The 20,591-nt window shown below is 35.2% G+C and overlaps 1 protein-coding gene across 4 annotated transcripts in view; it reads left to right on the top strand.

The window, feature by feature from the left end:
* Positions 1-387: 387 nt before the first annotated feature.
* Positions 388-20,591, top strand: part of LOC143229562 (renalase-like) — a 41,536-nt gene continuing 21,332 nt past the window's right edge. The window contains exons 1-3 of one of the 4 annotated variants that reach the window (XM_076462075.1): positions 388-809; positions 5,166-5,271; positions 8,403-8,548. In XM_076462075.1, the coding sequence (XP_076318190.1) occupies positions 686-809; positions 5,166-5,271; positions 8,403-8,548 (376 nt within the window). In that variant the 5' untranslated portion in view covers positions 388-685. Of the gene's footprint in view, positions 810-846; positions 996-5,165; positions 5,272-8,402; positions 8,549-20,591 lie in introns of those variants that run through there. The other 3 variants (XM_076462074.1, XM_076462077.1, XM_076462076.1) reach the window with 3 other exon arrangements.

Below are 20,591 nucleotides of genomic sequence, written 5' to 3' on the forward strand. Positions count from 1 at the left end.
GTATTTTGTTTTACCTACCATCATGCTCCTAGTTGTTAATAAAAACAAACACACTCGACTTGGTTAAGCAATGAATGGATATTTTCTGTAATACTCTCTTTGATGTTGTAAATATAGCTAACAGCTTGGCCGGCAGTTTTCTTCCTTTAATTAAGTCTCATGTTCGATCCTTTTTTGCTGCACGTTTTTTCACAACTAAAGTGTTTCTGATTACGCTGATTTACATGTTATCTTATAGAATTATTTTTACTTCAGTCGCTTTTTTTTTAACAGACAATTTTATGAATGCCTAGCTCCATTGATCTTGAACAGTAAGACGTTTAAACAATAAATGTTTTGTACGCGATCTCAGAACAATTCGTTGTACCAATTTCTGGTTTTCAAACGAGAATATTTATGTTCGTACAGAATGATAGATACAGTACAAACATTTTCAAAATTATATCGTATACCCTATACAACTTGATTTTCTTTAAAAAATTTTCAAGCCGATTTTTAATTAACCTGTCAATTACGTCATACAGGTTTGGAGTTGGATGTACTGGATACAGAAGAGACGGGAAAATACCTTAGGCTCTACAAGTTTGAGTGTGTTGATTGAAACGTAGTGATTGGAAAAATCGAAAGTGTCATTTTAATTTTTATGTAATTTCAGAATATTTGCACTAGATCTATCGAGAAAGAAATGATAAAGATGCCACGACTGCTGATAATAGGAAGTGGTATTACCGGTGCATTAACAGCTAGTTTAGTAAGGCAGGAACGAAAAGATCTTGAAATCGTCGTTTGGGACAAGGCGAAGGGCGCAGGTATTTAACACCAAGCATTTTTTTCTCTTTGTGATTAATGTTAAGCCTATGAGAATGACAGATTTGGAGCAGTTGTGTTATACGAACAGTTGCATCGGTTGTAACCCTACGCGTAGCAATTATAGTTTAAGTTTCCAGTAATACTGCAGTAGTTCATTGTATTAGTAATAATTTGATATATTTTAGGTATTTTTTCACATTTGAGTAATAATAATACAATATCTTATTTCAAGTAAAGTATAAATAACTAATTTAAATTCAGTCTGAATCGTTTACTTTGTACTAGATAAACATTAATCCAAAATTTAATGGATTTGGTTTTTTCAGTACAATAAGTTTTGTGTTTTTTTAGCTTTTCTCACTTAATAAAGTTCAAACAGCAGTCCAATTTCCAAATCATCAGATTTGTAGTTACCATAAAAATGTATTTTTAACCAACAGGTTTTAGAAATCTTGAGTGTATGGGAAATGTGCTGCTGCTCAAAGATGGTAGATCATAATGCCCACAAAGTCCTCAATACTCAAAAAGTGTAATCTGTTTCAAGTAACAAAACTAATAGAATTATATTTAATACTAATAGGGTATAAGTTATAGACTTTGGTTACCAGCAACAAAATTTTATTTACTACCATAAAAGTGACTAATTAAGCTTTGTTTTGAATACTATGACCAGTTTTGGTCTCTACCTAAGAAAGAATATTGACTTATTGGAAATGGCTCAGAGGAGTGTTACTAAGATTATTATAGAGATAGTTGAAAATTTTTATTTTTTTCTTGAGAAAATATAAGGTAGTTTCATTAATATTTACAAAATTATTTCGGTAATTGATAGGATAAAAATTTTAGTTTTGTGTTTTGAAGATGTTCAAATAAAAGGATACAGATTTAACATTTGGAAAGGACAGGCTATGTTCATATAAAGACAATTTTAATTTTTCTAGTAGGGTGAAGGGTGATTGACTTATTGAACCAGTTGCCTTTGGCAGTGGTTGAGGCTGGCACTTTACAATGGAAATTGGTGATTCCCTAAAAAATGATTGTTATGTTTAAATTTTTGCATTTCTCATGACTGGTTTCGTAGAGACAGTCTTTAAGGATCAAGTGGTCCCATGCTCTTTCCAGTGATCTATCTACCTTTATGCCATAATCTCATTTTATCAATTACACTGTTGAATGGGTTCTCATTTATATTAATAATCTGATTCAAATTACAGTAAGAGAAATATATTATTGTCTGTTTACTATAGTTAAAGGTCTAGCTATTTGTCCAACTTGCCAATTATTCTCAGTCATTCTGTAGAATCTTAACAAAAACCCAGTTTCATTGGACTTGATTAATGACATCCTTTTGCTTTAATCCAACAACTTTACAATCAAAGGGACTGGCTTGTTTGCAAGAGCTTTTTCAATTCAGCTGTAAGAGCAGCTTTAAATTCTTAGTAGACACTGTTGAAGACCAGGATAAACTAAATGCACAGAAAAGTAATATGTGGAGTGTACAAGTATTGTTAAGGACAGGCTGAACTGCTACTAGGATAATGTTAGAAGGATAAGAAATGAACACATTGCTTCAGAGCAGTGCTTAGAATAGAGAAATTTGATATAATGGGAATAACTGAGGAAACTTGGTTAAATGAATACACTTTTGTTGTCAAAAATTTATTCTGTTGAATTAAAGGGTTATAGGGTTAGAGTGTTAAAGAGAGATGGAGGAGTGGTTTGATATATAAAATGTGAGTTAATTTGTTACAAGGATATACAAAATAACAGCAAGGATATTCAATCTACTTGGATATCTGTTAGCCAAAATGGGGAAGAGGAGGTTCTAATGAGGAATTTGTCAGAGACCATTAGATGAAACTAAGTAACCCTGTAGTGAGTTTAATATTTGACTTGTTTATGAGAATGTAATTATGAGTGATTTTAATTTTAGGCATATGGATTGGGAGACAAATCATAATGGAGGCATATTTTTAGAAATTATTCAAGGTGTTTTTTGTTGTTTTTCCAAATTGCTCATGGAAGCTTGTAGAAGGAATGCTATTTTGGAGTTATCATTATAGCATGAAAGTGCTACAAGGGACTCTTGTCCATTTCAACCATCATATACAATAAACTAAACATACTAAAATGTGTAAAGCTAGCCCTTTGGATACAAATATATATCATTTCCCTTAAAGTTCTTGTATCTCTTACATTTGAAAACTACGCATTCCAAAGGCCAACCATCATAAAAAAAATAAAGATGTATCAACTGATGATGACTCCTACCCTTTCATATTTTGTATTTATGTTCTCTAGCCATATCATGCATACCATTAAATACAAAAAAAGTGATGTCAGTTTCCTCAATCTTAAACACTAATCAGATCCATTCTAGCTCTTCTTTTTTTGTAGAAAAAACAATTTCTGAGGGTTTAAGCTATCCTTTACATCTCGGTTACCATCCTCTGAATTCTTCAACAATTCAATGCCCCTTCAAAGGTATGGAGCCCAAATCTGAACACAGTTCTCCAAATGTGGTTTAACCAATGATCTATAAAATGGCATTGTAACCTTTTTAGACTTGTATTCAGCACTTCTGTTCATGCAACCTAAAATCATATTTTGTCCTGCCACTAGCAATAGTACATTGATTGGATGGTTTGAGACTGATGAACCAGAATGTCAAAATTTGTTGCTTCCAATAACACTGCTAAGGTTATTTCCATCAAAATAATATTCATAATTCAAACTGTGATATCCCTCAGGCATTAACTTGCATTTATTTTGATTAAAAGTCATCTGTCATTAATTTGGTCAGTTTATTAAATACTCCTTACCATTTTGTAAAACAGTAAATTCTCACATTCAGCAACACCTAAGTGTTTAATGTCATCAGCAAATTTAAATAGTTATTGACTGTTCATTGATTTATGTCTGTGATATAAACCAAAAAGATCCCTGAGATATCCCATTTATGGTGTTAATCCAGTTTGACTGAAATCCACTTATAACAATCCTCTGCTTTCTTTCATTTAGTCAGTTTTTATCCAATGAGCCAAACTTTTCTTTCACACCTACATAAAGAAATTTTAACAATACTTTTGTATGGCACCCTGATAAATGCTTTATGTAAACCAAAGTATACTAAATCCATACTCATACCTTCATCTATTTAAGTAGCAACCTCTTCAAAGAATATCAAAAGATAAGTAAGGCAAGATTTTTCTCTAGTGAAACCATGCTAACTTAGGTAGGAAATGTAATTTAGTCTATAAATAAACAACCATAAGATTGTTTCAAATTTAGACCTAATTAAAATGAATCTTTATATAATACAAGAGAAAGTGTTAAAAAAAAGGTTATGGGCAGAGAAGGTAAAACATTCAATAAATTGATAATAGCATAATCAACCCTTTATTATCATTTTAGTTTTAGCACATTCAAAACAACTATATCAAACCTTATCTGGTACGTAAAGTTATCCAACAAATATGAGTTCCTAATCATTCTAGCAGAATGTGTTTAACAGGTTATAAAAGCCTTAAGGAAATTATTACTCATGACAAAAAGAAAATCAGTTCTAATGATGATCTATTATAAAGTAGTTGAAAAAAGTTTAACTTTGGAAGCAACAATCCTTTTTTTTTTAACAAAATTATATTCTGGTTTAAATTTTAAACTTGTGGAAAAATTTGAGCTGTTTGTTGTTTTTTATCAGGAATTTAATTAAACATGACTTAAGGGATGTGTTTGGCTAATTTGAATATCTTTACAGGTGAAGATATCTAGTAGACCAGATAATTTTTCATTACCCTGTTCTTATATTTTTGTATCTAACAAAATAAGATTGGTGTACTTTTAATGTGTTACAACAGTCTTTGAGTAACTGCAACAATTACAGTTATCTTCCTTACATTTTGTAGATTAGTAGTTCCCTTTTTGAAATTAATTTAAATTTTTACAAATGTCAAATAAGTAAATACAATTATTTGATGTTGCATGCTGTGTTACCATCATCAGTAGATGAGGAGTACAATAGGAATTAAGTTCTTGTATTACTTTGGTATTTAGTGATGTCTGTTACTGAACTATGCCTTACCTATTGGTGTAAAGATAGGTCAGTATTAAAGAGAACTTTCAGTAATCTTCCTTGAGCATGTGAAAGATCTTTCTTTTTCCTATGGATCAACCTTAATGTGAACTTGAACTTATAATTGTCATCAAAAACCATTGTTGTTAGACAATTGCTTGACTGCAATTTCTGAACAATCACTTCTCCCTTTTGAATAATACAGCATCTACAATAATTTGTCAATTTTATAACAAGACATGAAAGATGCTATTATAGAGAAGTTTGTAAAATCTTTTAGGTGGCCGAATGAGCACAAGTCGCAGTCCAACCAGTCCTTCCTGTATTGCTGATCTTGGTGCTCAGTATTTGACAGTTACACCTGATTATGTTAGGAGTCATGCACAGTAAGTTGTGTAGTGGGTAATTGGAATATACCTAATGTAATATGTGTTTATATATTGTACTTAAATTAGCAGTGATTAGTCATCTGTGTTTATGCAATTTAGTTATAGAAAGATTTATTTTATAAAGAACAAAAAATAGTCCTAAAATAAGTTTTTTGTCAATATGTATGGTAAAAACATAATTTTTCAACATTGATCTGAAAAATGTATCTGCTTTTAAAATCACTATACACCTCAGGCTAACTTATTTTCAATACAGTACATTACATCTTCTCACACATAGCTATTCTTGTTCATTGGTCATACTTGGTTGGATTTGAACAATTTTTACATGAGAAATGTTTTGAAATACCAAACTACAGCTTATTTACTAGAGATAGAATATTGAAAAAGGGGGCAGGAATAGCTTTATATGCAAGGAGTGAATTGCACCCTGTTGAGTTAGAGTACATTAAAGAAAATAAAATATTGCCATGTGGATGTTGGTTCCAGGTGACTGGGTTTTGGAAATAAGTTGACTTGCCAATGGAATGATGCTCATCTTTTCTCCACATTAATGTTGATTCCCTGTACCAGCATTTTGAGTGCAATTGACTTGCTGTGTACAGTCTGTTGCACCCTAACCACATTCTATTTACTTTTACTTGCATTGCTATCTTCAAAGGGATGGAGATTCCAATATTAGGTGGTTCAAATCCACACATTGTTCTTTCCATTTTGGATGTGCTTCTTCCATTTTCCACCATTGTTTGTAACACCTCTTTCAAAAATAGGTGTATGATATTCTTTGTAAATAATTGATGCAGACTCCCACAAAGGATCTTCCATTTTAGGGATCTCCCCGTTTTGGGTATTCTTTGGTTGCTTTCGAAGGATGTGGCTTTCTTTCTCTCACACTGATTCTTCCATCAGTTTTATGTGGGATTCAAGCTATATCTGTGAAAAGATGTATTGTATTGGAAGTTATAAGTTTCCTATACTGAAAATGTATTTCTGATAGGTACTTATTTCTTCTTTCACTTCCCACCCTTTCTCTCCATTGAAAACCAATGCTTCCATTTTCTACCAAAACTTGTGATAGCTCAGTAGAATTGAATAGAAGGAGCCACATGCATCAAGAGGGTGTATCATATTCCTACTGGTAGAGGTTTGACACATGATGATTTACATGCAAGATGTAGTTGAATTACATAAATTGGAGGGGGGCTATGTAAGAGCTCAAAGGTTGTGGCATACCAAAACATTTGTGCATACATAGGGGAGCACAGAATGAGAATAGCTATATATGTGAGAAGAGATAAGTATGTATAGGAAATACATTTTTAGGAGGATAATTCAGTGTTTCTCCATTTCCTATCTTCCTGTGCAGTCATTCTGACTTCGATTATCTCTTTTGTTTTCTATAGTCTGTTTATTATCGTTTCACTTGTAATGCACTTTTTGAGGTCTCTTGCTAATGTATTTTCTTCCAATGGGATTCCTCTTCTTGTATTACTTCCTTACACTTTGTCCAAATGGGTTATATTCTACACTTGAACATATTTTTCTGTTGCTGGTGATGCTTTTCTTATTTCTAATAGTTTCTTCCATGATGTTCTTTGTCATGTTGCAGCCTCTCCAGCCATTGATGTTCAGTTCCAGTTGTCATCCTCTACTCTTCACAATGGTTTCTTAGTATATTATGGAAAAAGCAGAATCCAAAAAAATCTTCATAGGGCAGGAGAGTATGGAAAGTTTTTATTTTCCAGGCTCTCCTACACTTGTGGGAAAAAAAAAGAGATAGCATCAAATGTGCCTTCTCCCACACCTGTTGTCTGTATTTTTGATAACCCATTGCACTATTTGTCTAATTTCAAGTGATTGTGCCCAATGACATAGTCTAAACACCTTTCTAGTATTCCCACCATCATGCATTTTTTTCTCATTGTTTCTTCTTATGGATTAAGGAAGAGTCCTTGCTTTTCCAATTACAGGTTGCTGGGAAAGGCAATAAGGAGGGTTATTTATCAGGGTACATTCTCAATTATGAGAAACTGAACTTTACAAAGTAGGGCTGGGGTGTTGCATTGTAGTATAATATATGAACCAAGCTATTCTTAGTGGTTTGCCTCAGCCAGATAGGTCTTGGGTTTGCTTTGAAACAGGCTTAGGATGCTTATCTCAGCATCTGATTAATGTAGAATCTCACAGAAGTATTTTCATAATATGGAACAGACCTAGCTGCACTATACACTCCTACTCAGCTGTCTGTCAATATATTTTGCTTTACTACCTCTATTAAGTGAAGATTATTCTCTCTGCTTGAGATGGATCCAGTCTCCACCAAGTGCTACTTTCTGGGCTATCTCCTGCCTTGTGGATGCCACACTTCTTCACAGTTTCTCTTTCTGATGGCTATTTTCAGAAGGAAACTCGTGTTTGTAATTTCTATTCACTGATTCCTCCATTATCTTCAATGTGGAATTGAAAAGTTAACTTTTCTTTACTTGAAAATGTATTTTAGAAATACTTACCCTTCTGCACTACTTCCCTCTCTCCCTCCAGACTTCTGGTGCATTTAGTTTGCTTCATTGAGAATGAGCCTTTGTTTATTGAGGATGTTGTCACCTTCCTTTTGGTAGAGGTGGTATAGTTCAATGATGAATGCCTCGTAGGTTGATGCAATAAACATTTAAATGTGTAGGGATGGAGCTTTGTCTAAGGCTTGTGACAATGTGCATGAAAATTACATGGCACTATGCATGAAATAGTAGCTCTTTATTGTTCAGAGAGGTGAGTATCCATCTGAAGTACATTTTCAGGTAAGGAAAATATTAACTTCTTTCTCAGCTGGTTCACTAACCTTTTCATGACTATTCAGTATTGTGTTGACCTGAGGATTTGATGTGATTAGAAATAGGAACGATAATAGATTTTCTTTGATAGTAATGAATGTAAATGATCATTTGGAATATTTGAAATGTTAAAGTTTAATTTTTATTAATTATATCAAAAATTCTTTGTTAATAGTCAGACTAAGGACAAACTCAGTATGTTACTTAAGTTGTAAGAAGAAATTAAATACTAATAAGATACTATGTTAATACACATACAAAAATGTTGAAAAAGCTTTTGTATGCTATTTTCAATAGGTTTTATGAAGACTTGATTGAAAGTGAGTTACTACAACCTATGATTAGTAAGTTTGAAGGCATGAAGAAAGTGGCATCAGGGACACTTAATTTTGTTACTCCTAATGGAAGTGGTTCTTTGGTCAAATATTACTTAAATAAAGCTGGTGGGTTTAATTATTAATACTGTATTCAGTTGTGTTTTTTTTTGTCAAAATCAGATTCTAAAATTAAGTTGTATGTACTCAGGAAGATGATGTTTCAGTTATATATTATATATTAATGCTAATTATGTATTTAAAAAAAATAGGCTTAATGGTGAACCTTCAAATATTTTAATTCTGTCTGTGATGTGTAAAGTGTAGACATTTATTTGGTTTAAGAGTAAAAATACAGCATAATCTTGTATTGAATTATTTTTCAAGGAAAAATGGAAAAATTTCTTAATTCATGTTGATAAAATGTGATTAGTAGAAATTGTGTCAAAAAGTTATGCAGATGTTAATTTTGGAACTCTTATGATCTATATGTCAAAGTTTGGATGCTTTCAGAACAAGTTTAAAAGTAGAGTTGCTAGATTATCTTGTTTAAAGAAGTAATAGAAGTCTGAAATAAAGCATTGAAAATGGGAGTTGCAGTATCTTTCATTTTGTTACACGAAAGGTATTATGAATAGTTGGTTATATGAAAACTGTAAGAATGTGAATCAAAGTTATCATAGTTACACAAAAGGTATTATGAATAGTTGGTTATATGAAAACTGTAAGAATGTGAATCTTGGAGTTTATAAGTTTTTAAAAAGGATAATAAATTCAAAGAGAGGGTGAACTCAGTTTGTTTAAAATGGGCTGGATATTAGGAAAGCATTATTTTATGAAGTTCATTATCTACAGATACGTCTAGTAAAATAAAAAAATAAATAATGAGTAAAGATTGTTTTATTTGTGCACATGTAGTGTTTATTTTCTTTTGCTTCTCATGTCAATTCTTTTTCACTGTGAAATATTTCTTGTAGATATTGATAATCTTTGTTTTACAGATGCTTGTAACTATGTAGGATGCCTGTGTATCTGATTACCACAGAATATTTGTCAAATTAAATTTTGGTGCTTTGACAAAATATTTATTGCCACAGAATTTATTGTGAATGATTTTCTCTCTTATTTTGGTTTACTTCTGTCATCATTGTAAAGTTTGTAAAACATGATTAATAAGTTAAGGGCATAGTTGAGAAATGGAAGCTGTTGTTGTGATGATGATTTAATCCAAGATTTTATGTACAAAGAATAAGGAGAGGCATCTCTTATAGCCCAAGAGCTTTTGCTGATCATGATGAGATCTATATCAGCATTCAAAATTCATTCCTGAGTCAGAGAGGTTAATAGACACCAGAAGAAACCTGGGCTTTATGTTACACAAATCTGCACTGTTTTTTGTTTTTTTTCTGCTGTTCTTTAATTCTTCTGATTTCTTTCTATATGTTCATGATGTTCTAAAAACATGTAGATCCAAGAAGTCTTGATAAAAATGAAATAAAAACCCTATAACTCAAGCACTTTCAAAAGGTGGATATTTCTTTTTCAGGGGTAAGTTTGGAGTGTTTGCCCCTGAAAGAGAAATGTCCACCTTCCGAAAACACTCGGGTTATAGGGTTTCTATTTCATTTGAAGTTGAGTACAATAGATTGGTTTTGGTGATACTGAGTAATGTGGATGTTCTGAGACTTGATGAAATAGTTCCTATGGGACTTCAAGGTACTTTTTAATAAGCTTAGGCATTGAAAGATACTAATTAATCACTTTTGACCATAGAGGATGGTGATGGCATTCACCATAAAGTGTAGTAATGCCATTAGGTGGAACAATCATGCCTAGCAGACCCTTGGGGCAGTCAGGAGCCTTCTCAGTTACAAAACTACACTGTTTAGTAGTTGAGACTGATATAATGTGAAAGTGATGTGTATTATTCCAGTTCATGGTATTTTGCACAAGACTGTCCAAAGATGCATTGTCAGGATGCTCTGTATGAATTTTAAAAAGAAGAAGAGGGTCTCCCTTGAATGAACCCAGTCTTAGGTGCATGGCAGCAGTGAAGCTGGTAGCAAGTACCTACCTTTCTGCACCACTCTTTAGTAATGGTGATAATTTTGAAAATACAATAATGTTAAAAGGTTGGTTACCAGGATTTAGACCATATCCTCAAGCAGATCAAGCACGTTGTTGCTTGGAATGGGTGGTCTTGGATACAATGCCTAACTCTTAGTTTAAAGGGTTGAGCATTTAACATGCTACAGTATTACTAATTTCTGACTTGTAAGTCACAGAATATCTTAAGTACATTCACATCTAAAACTTCAATACTGAATGCTGTTGCTGAGCTTTACAAGAAAGAACATGAGATATCTAAGTAGATATCACATAAGATGTCAAGTTTTCATGACCAAAAGATTAAATAATCCATGTGAATGAAGCAAAATATACTTAAAATGAACAGGTATAAAGACTGTCCTCTAGTGTTGAGATGTAGTTATATTACTTGAATTTTAACATTTTTGAATTTTGACAAACTATATCATAAATGTAATATATTCTGTTCAAAGTTCCATGACTAATAGTTCACTTGTTGATTTACACATATTGCTCATTTAACATTGTTTATTTCAACAATCAAAAGGCAAGAATATTTGATATTAATTTTCTAATTATAGACACATGTATCAAAGTTTGATTAACTAATGACCATGTTCCAGGTAGGTTTGAACCAGATTAGTGAATTTGTAGGTTGTCAGTAGCTTTGGAAATATGTCATTGTTTTATATACATTAATAATGTACCTATTACTTTTAAGCAGTTATGATTTATAAATGTATTTGACTTGTATGATTGAACTTAATTATTTTATCTTATTTCTGTACAATGTAATTGTTATGCATAAAGTTTGGCTATTCCCATGTAGTCATAATGTTATGAAATGTTTTATTTAGTAATGTGAACATGCTCTCATTTATTTGTGAAATTGAACATTATTTTTGTGTTTGGATTACATGTAATTTGTGTCAGAACATTCTCGGATTTCATTGTTGAGTTACTTGGCTTCATGATTAGGGGAAGTTTTAGTAATTAAACACAAGAAATAAGTTTGCTTTTCAAGTGGTTGCCCTGCAAAGGCAATCAGACATTTGTAGGAGACATGCTCCTCGAATGACTTGGAGCACATAGATGTCATGCATTTATTTTACATCCAAAATTTATGGATCAACTTAAGCTATTCATGTGCATATTATCTTTGCTAACCCTACTCCATAATAAAATGAACTGTTACATTCTTAACACTGTGTTGCTGACTAAACTCTGGTAGTTTTTAGAATGCTTCATCAAATGAGCCTTATGATTCTCTGAAGTGAAGACTAATTGTAAATTGTAAATGAGCTGGAAAACTTTCTGCATTGCACATGTTAAAACAGTACTGATGCATAAAATATAGAAACTGCATTAGGGAAGGTGCTGATATCAATAGTGGCTTCAACACCCATTCATATACCTTAAAATTAGTACTTTTGATACTAGAAACAGTTAAGGTCCATGCTCTAAAGATCAGCAATTTGGTTGTAAGTATAGGTGTAAATGCTACCTTTAGAACAGTGAGATACATATTAGGACAAAGTGGTCTGAATGGATGGGTAGATGGTAAGAAATTACTGCTTAGATAACCAGATCAAAAAGTTAAAATAGACATCAAGCTTCAACCAATTGGATAAACAAGGCTGGAGGAGTAATGTGATGGTTACTGGAACTTATGCTCTGTTACTTAACCTTCTAATTTCACTTTATAATGTTTTATTTTAAATTTTGAGTCTGAATTCAAAAGTAAATATTAAAAACATACTAAATATTGTTGTTGTTGTTTTTTCACATAGTATATCATCTGGTTTTGCTCAGATTGTATTGTGGACCTTAAATACAATGTCTGTAGTTTTTAATGAATTAGAAACTTGCATTGTCAGTATTAACAAGCTTGAGTATAAAATAAGAACCTCCAACCTTTTCTGTTTGCTGAAACATTATATTTAGCAAACCCATCACAGTGACTCCACCTACTTCTTCCTCTTTTAAAAATACTTGTTTACCTATTTTATGTACATGTTTATAACAAATCAAAAGTATTAATTTGAAACCATGTAATCCTGTCTGTTTTCCTAAAGTATTTATGGGGCAAAGCCATTATAACTATTGTAAAATTTGAAGAGTGATGATCAAAACATCATTCTAATAAAATAAAAGAATTCTAGATCCAGTACAGTTTACTTAGGAGTTTGTTAAATTGCAGTGGATTTGTATGGTATTAGTGTAGTGATTTATAATTTTGTGTTATTTCAAAATACATGTACAAAATCTGCAAAAGTTATTTTTTGTAGATCCTCTACCTAGCAAGTACAATGCACAAGTGTGAAAACTATGTAGCATCATAAGTAGTAGAGAACATTATTCCAAACGATATTTACTTCTCCTGACACTTGTAGCTTTTCCTCAATCTTCACTTTGCCCATCTAAGCATTGGCCTTGTTTGCTCCAGTCTTTTATACCCACTCAGATCCCCTTTGCACTTTTGACCAAGTGACATTCTCCACCCACACCAACACATCCTCTATCCTTGTATTATTTATAAGCATCTCACTTGGATAATTCAAATACTTTTTTTTTAACAGAATATTGGTAATAATTTTCTCTGATGAAGTGCTGTGCTTTATGTTCTGGATTGTACTTTTGGCATCACTTTTTGGATTTCCGTACAATTATCATTTCCTCAAAACAAAAAAATTGATGTCCTGTTTTCAGGCATGAATATCTATGTTACGTTTTTTTTTGTCAGCACAGAGACTCATCAGACCTCCCTTATCCCTTCCCTCTTAACTTGCATCTCTCTCTAGGTGGGGTGGGGGTCACTCTCAGTTGAGGCTGTCTGTGACTTGAGCTGTTGAGAAATGAAAGCGTATATTCAGCCTGGAGATGTATCTCCTGGGGGTTCTGAGACTGACTTTTTGGTTATCCAGGATATTTTGGGAGAATCTGTACTCTGCTTTTCTGGCACCTTTCTTTACTAAGCCAGCTTTTTACAAGGTCAGTTTAGATCAACTACCTCCTGCTCATTTTCTTCATTTAGTCACTCAAGATTTGGATAAGTTGGTACTTTTTGAAGTTTTCTTTAGATATACTACTTCACTGATGGTGGAAAGGTTTTGAGGGAACTACTTCACCTAATGTGTCCCAACTACCAGCTTTTGTTCTTCACTTTATGGATACTCAGTAGATTCCATCTATAGTTTCAAGGCTTCTCCATGTGGGCCAACTGTCACCAGTGGCATTGGTGTCTATCCTCAGTGGGGGAGGGGTCTGTAAGAGGGAGGTTACTACAATTGGCCATCTGATATTCCTATATAACAGGTTCAGGGGTACTTCAGGTTCTAGTATAGGGTGAGATTGGTCCTTCTCTTCACTTCCCCACCTTCATTATCTTCTCAACCTATGGTATTTTCACCTCTAGCAAATTAGTGTAGTGTGGATTTTTGTTTTCAGGCAGTCAGTCAGTTATTGGTGATGGGGGCTGGTTCCATTCTTTTAGGATTTATACTCATTTATTTGTTGTGCCCAAGAGGATGGAAGATTGGTGGGCAATCGTTGTGTTTTTTTGCTTCAACCAATTTTTTATCCTTCCAGGTTCACAATTGAGTCCTTTTCTCTAACTACTTGGCAGGTTTTTTAATGACCAAGTTTGATGTTGCTGATGCATTTGCAGTGAATTCATCTTGCCACTGTCTATATTTCTTGCACAGGGCTTGGTTCTGCTGTTTAGGGTTCTACTCTTTGGCCTAGCATTTGCATTATATGTTTCGTGCAGAACAGTACAAGTTTTGAACATATTTTAAGCTGGGCTTACCCAACTCCCATCTGATTTCAGATCATGGAATAGGTAGTCAGGAGCTTACTTATTGGTTGGCTCTCTTTTGGAGTTCTAGGAATCCTTTGAATCTCTGATTCCTTCAGGATGAGCATACATGCAATCCCATCATTGGTCAACATGTGACCAATGAATCATGAATTCCAATCCAACTAGGTTATCCAGTCTCTATCAGGAGCTACATCGTAGTTCTCGAGTGGTGGCTGAGTTGGTCCAATGCTACCATCAGTGTACCTATATCACCCCTGTGTTGAAAGTTTCATCTTTTCATGGATGCTTCACTTTTAGGGTGCAGAACTATTGCAGAAGAATGTCATCATGTTCTTTCCATCATTTTCACCATGCTCTCTTTAATTTCTTGTCATGGGAGCATACTTTCTTGGGACCTTTGTTTCAAACTTTGGTTATTTCTATGGGGCTTATTTCCTTCCTATTATTCTCCTGGCTTGACAGTTTCCTGAGGTGTTTAATTTCATGGCAAGTCACTTATCCTAAATGGATTCTACCTTGCAAAGTTTTCAGATTATTTTTCCCTGAGTTTGAATCTCCATGATCAATGCATCTGTCACTCTTTGCAACTCAACTATAGGCATTTTTAGTCCCCAGTACCACATCATCTGGCTTTGACAATAGATGCATTCAATCCAGATTGGATGGTATTGTAGCTTTATTCTTTTCCATAATTTGTCTGTTGCTCAAGAGTTTTGGCTAGGATTCAGTCATTTATTTGAGAGTCCACTTGATGTGGATTCCTGTACTTGGTGAGGGGACCTCCCAGAGAAGGTTCTGCTCTTACAGTTTACCTCCTCTGGGATCTGAACATCCACTTGCGTGTTTGCCATGCATGGTAACCCATGAAGAGAAGGAGAAAATCCTGGTGGTTGAGGATTCCAACTCCAACACACCACTACGGCCTTGAATTCCTGTAAATGTGCAGTCTTGGGATGGCCCCTTCAAGATCAATTGGCTAGTCCATTTGGGCCAGAGTCAACTGAGTACCAATATAGGACATCCACAACAGGTGTTGTGGACACTGTGTTTGACACTGGTGTTCGGATATAGTGCTCACGAAACCCTGGCATTGCTGCAGTGCTCTTAAGGCACTGTAGTGCATTCCCTTGTAGGGCTCCATGGTGGATGGGGTCAGTGGGCACCAAAAAAAAAAATTCCATTTATTATGGATACTCCTAAAACAAAAGAATAACGCAACTTGAAGCCATTGAGAAAAACCCAACTACTGGAAAACGACCACGCATTGATGAATCTGTACAGCCTAACTCACCACTTGAATCTGTCCTGCGATTTCTAATTTTGCATTCCTTAAGTGACATACCTCTAACCTCTAGGGCAGTTGTCCCCATTTTATTCAGAAGGGCTCGCTGGCACCCCTGAATCAGTAAAAAACTACATTCAGAAGACATCTTAGTGGAAACATCTTCACAGCATTCTAAACTCCTCCTGACATCAAGGGCCTTGGAGAACATATCCATTGAAGTTGCTCCTCATTCCACTTTGAACACTTCCAGAGGAGTCATAGTTGAAAGAGATATATATAAGGACTGTCCCCGAATTAGAGATCCTCGCAGGTCTCACCAGCCAAGGTGTCACAGCAGTATGCCGAATCTTCACTCAAAGAGATGGAATTCTGGAACCAACAAATGTTCTAATGCTAACATTTACTGTACCACGTCCTCCCACCACAAAAAAAGCAGGATACCTGAATTGTAAGGTGCGACCTTATATTCCAAATCCTGTATAATGTTTCAGTTGTCAATGATTTGGTCATTTAAAACAATCTTGCCATGGTTCCTTTCCTGTGCCCTTTGTGGTGGTAAAGACCATCATGCCACCAAATGCCAACATTGTATCAACTGTAATGGTACGCATCCTTCTTATTTTACCTCTTGCCTTAAAAGGGTAGAAGAAAAAGTACAATGTCTCAAGACAGTTAACAATCTCACTTACACAAAGGCTCGAAAATTATTATTACCTATTCCGACCAGAATTATGCTGCTGTAATCCATTCTACTACTACAGTAGGAGTCCAAACAGACCTTACCCTATCCCATACACAATCTCCACCAGCAAATCTTAATGAAACACTTCCCAAAATCAACACAGTTCATGAATTAGTGTCTCCATCCATCTCTGTCCTGACCACACCTTCCAGTTATTGCCGAACTTCACCTTCTTTAAGTTAAGATGTTTCCATGGGGTCTCTTGATACACCAAAAATAAACAAGCTACTCTTCCATGCCCTCAATCATTAGTACGTGTATCGGTAAATTCAGACTTGACCATTCGAGCTAGAACATGATCCATAGAGGGTGGCAGACCCACATCCAATAAAGAAAAAACGTTGTCATAAGCAGAAGGACTATTTACCGTCTTCTCCTCTGAAATAATTACACATGGCCACACTAATCCAATGGAACTGTCAAGGCTTCCAATTAAATGTGACTGACATCAAAGATCTGATTGACTTTTATCATCCCATGTGCCTTTCTTTGCAGGAAACATTTCTACAGCCCACAAATACAGTTACTATCTGACACTATTCATTATACTGGAACGGCAGGGACACTGAGTTGCATTGCCAGTTGATCAGCATGTGCTCACCCAGTCCCTGTCATTGACCATACCCTTGGAGGCTGTAGCCATCTGTCTCCCCTTGGGTTGTACCATCACTATTTGCTCTCTATACCTTACACCTGAAATTCATTATAATCAATCAGACCTTGATACCCTCAATGAGCAACTGCCAACCCCCTTTTTAATCTTGGGAGATTTCAGTGGGCATAATCTGCTCTGGGGTGGGGCCTGTATTGATATGAGAGGGTGCACCATAGAGCTCATATTCCTGAACCACAACCTGGCTCTATTCAATACTGGCTCTTACACATATTTTCATGCACCTAGTCAGTCATTTACAGCTATAGATCTTTCTGTCTGTTCCCCTTCGCTACTCACTCATTTTTCCTGGGAGGTTAACATCAATCTACGAGGTAGTGATCATTTTCCCATCATCTTACGAGAGATTGGCCATGATCAGTACCACCCAATCCATGTACCTTGGTGGAAGTTGGTCCAGACCAATTGGCTTTCTTTCACTATTCTCTTGGAACTTGATCCTGTCATCTTAAGTAAATCATCCATAGATGATTGTATAGCAGCAGTAACCAACTGTATTATACAAGCTGCTACTTGATGCATCCCTAAAACCTCGACATGTTCCCCATGGCATCCCCGCCCTTGGTGGAATTCTGCCTGTTCTATAACATGAAAAACTTGGAAACGTGCTTGGGATAAATTTTGAAGATACCCCACACTCTCAAACTGTATTGTATTTCAGCAAGCCCATGCATGTGCTCGGCAAGTTAGACGTCAAAGACAGAAGGAATCTTGGATTAAATACACCTCCAGCATGTCTTCCACCACCACCACAAAAGTTATGTAGGATAAGATCTGGGAGGTAAGTGGAAGATATATTTCTGCCCTTTCTCTATCTTAATATCTGATGGCCACAAAGTTGCAGATGCACAGTGCATTGCCAATACTCTTGGGGACTAATACTCTCATGTATCTAGCTCTTCAAACTTATCCCCTTCCTTTTTAGCCTTTAAAACACAGGCAGAGCATCTGCCTCTTTCCTTTTCAACTGACCATTTCTATGACTACAATTGCCCTATTAAACTGATGGAACTCAAACTTGGTATTCATCCATCTGGCAATACATCAGTTGGATCTGATAATATACATCATGAGATGTTACGCCACCTTTTCCAGAACTCTCTTACTATTCTTCTAGCTGTCTTTAATCGGATATGGCAGAAAAATGTCTATCCAGATGCTTGGTGACAAGCTATCATACTCTCTATTCTGAAACCTGGGAGGGATCCAACGTTTCCTTCAAATTACCATCCCATTGCTTTCACAGGTTGTCTCAGTAAGATCTTAGAGAGAATAATCAATGTTTGCCTCATTTGGTTTCTTAAATCAAACAACCTCCTCTCACCCACTCAATTGTGGGTTCTGAAGACAATACTTTACGATAGACCACTTAATTCACCTTGAAACATCAATCAGAAATGTCTTTTTATGGCAACAACATCTTGTTACTGTTTTTTTTTAATTTAGAAAAAGCTTATGATACAACATGGAGATATGGCATCTTATGAGAACTTCACTCATATGGATTGCATGGCAACTTACCCCTTTTCATCCAGCAATTCTTAATGAAGCACCGATTCCAAGTCTGTGTGGGCTCTACACTTTCTAATTTTTTTCCCACAGGAACTTGAGTCCCTCAGGGTTTTATTCTGAATGTCACACTTTTCATTATAAAGATTAATGCCATCAGTTAATGCCTACAGTTGCAAATGGTCTTTTTGTTGATGACTTTCACATCTCATGTCAGTCATCAAACATGAGGTTTATTGAACAGCAGCTACAAGTTGCAATCAATCAGATACTGAAGTGGACCACAGCAAATGGTTTTAAACTTTCACACTCTAAAACCATTTGTATACATTTCTGCTGCAAATGGGCAATCTACCCAGATCCAGAACTCCGTCTTGATTACGTTGTACTTCCTATTGTCCTTGAGGCAAAGTTCTTAGGTTTTATATTCGATTTTAAATTAAATTTTATATTGCATATCAAGCAACTTTGTATCAAATGTCTGAAAGCATTGAACATTCTCTGTCCTCTTCTACTTCTTGGGGAGCAGATCGATACTCCATGCTTAAAGTTTATCGTGCCCTCGTCTGATCCAAACTTGACTATGTGTCTGTGGTTTATGGTTCTTCCAGAACCTCAGCACTGAAAATGTTGGATTCTCTCCATCACCAGGGGCTTTGGCTTTGCATTGGAACTTTTCATACTTTTCCCGTGCAAAATCTGTATGTGGAATCTCATGAACCCCCCTCTATATATTTGCTGTTTGCAACTGTCTCTAATGTATGCTTCCAAACTTTGATCTTTACCACAGCATCCTAACTGGAGTTGTGTTTTCCAACCACACTGGACTACACTTTTTGATAACAGGAAATTTGCCATTTTTTCTTTTAGTCACCATATCCAGGCAGAATTAGAAGAATTGGATTTATCCTTGAATAACATTGCAGTTTCCTCAAATCAGCCTATTCCACCATGGCAAATTACAGTCTCCAATTGTAACCTGTCTTTGAGTCATTTGAGGAAAGCAGATACACTTGATTGGAAATATTGCTCTTTCTTTGCTGAACATCTTTCATATGATCCATCCATTCCAAATTGGATGACTCAGTGGGCTCTGCCATGGTTTGTGAAAGTTCAATTGTGGCACACAGACTTCCCCCTACAGTTTCTGTTTTCACTGCCAAATTGTATGCCATCTCTCTTGCCCTCAATCATATTGAACTAATGCAGACTCACTCAGCTGTCTATTGGCCCTGGAATCATTCCATGATAGTCACCACCCTCTTCTTATCAATATCACAAACAAACTGGTTCATCTTTCATCTGTCTCCTTCCAGTTCTTTTGGATACCAGGTCATGTTGGTATTTGTGGGAATGAGTTGGCTGACAGAGCAGCAAAGTCTGTCTGTTCTGGATCTATCATCCCAGTACCCATTCCATACATGGACTATGGTTCAGTTATCAAATTCAGACTGTGCACCAGATGGCAGGCAACCTGGAATGAGCAACACAATAGCAAGCTTTTTCAAATCAAACCTTCTCTAGGTCTTTGGTCCTCTTCCTTCTGTAAGGATTCAAGAGAGGTGATTGTTTTGGCAAGGCTATGCATTGGTCACAGTTTTTTAACCCACCACTTCCTTTTATCTGGTACTGCTGCACCAATGTGTGGTCTATGTGGCACTCAGATGACAATCATCCACATTTTAATATCATGCCATCGTTACAACCTAGAACGATGACTCCATTTTAAAGATATTTGTAAGGCAGGTTTGCCCTTGACTTTGGCCTATGTTATAGGTGATTCTGCCCATCTCACTCGTGTTTTTACATTTTTAAGAGCCATTATTCTTTTACACTTAATTTAAGATTTTTTATTGGACTATATAGTGTTTTAGCATGATTTCTTTTACACATTTTAATGTTTTAACACGATTTCTTTTACATATTTCAATTTTTATTTTGACTTGAACCCAGGACTGGAAAGGCCAACTTCAGGTGACTGACTGCAAATTTGTTTTTGATGCTTCAGTCTTCCTGGCAAGTCTTAATTTTACACATTTTAGTTTTTATTTTTAT

Source organism: Tachypleus tridentatus, chromosome 10 (assembly GCF_004210375.1).
Source record: "Tachypleus tridentatus isolate NWPU-2018 chromosome 10, ASM421037v1, whole genome shotgun sequence".
Classification (NCBI taxonomy): Eukaryota; Metazoa; Arthropoda; class Merostomata; order Xiphosura; family Limulidae; genus Tachypleus; species Tachypleus tridentatus.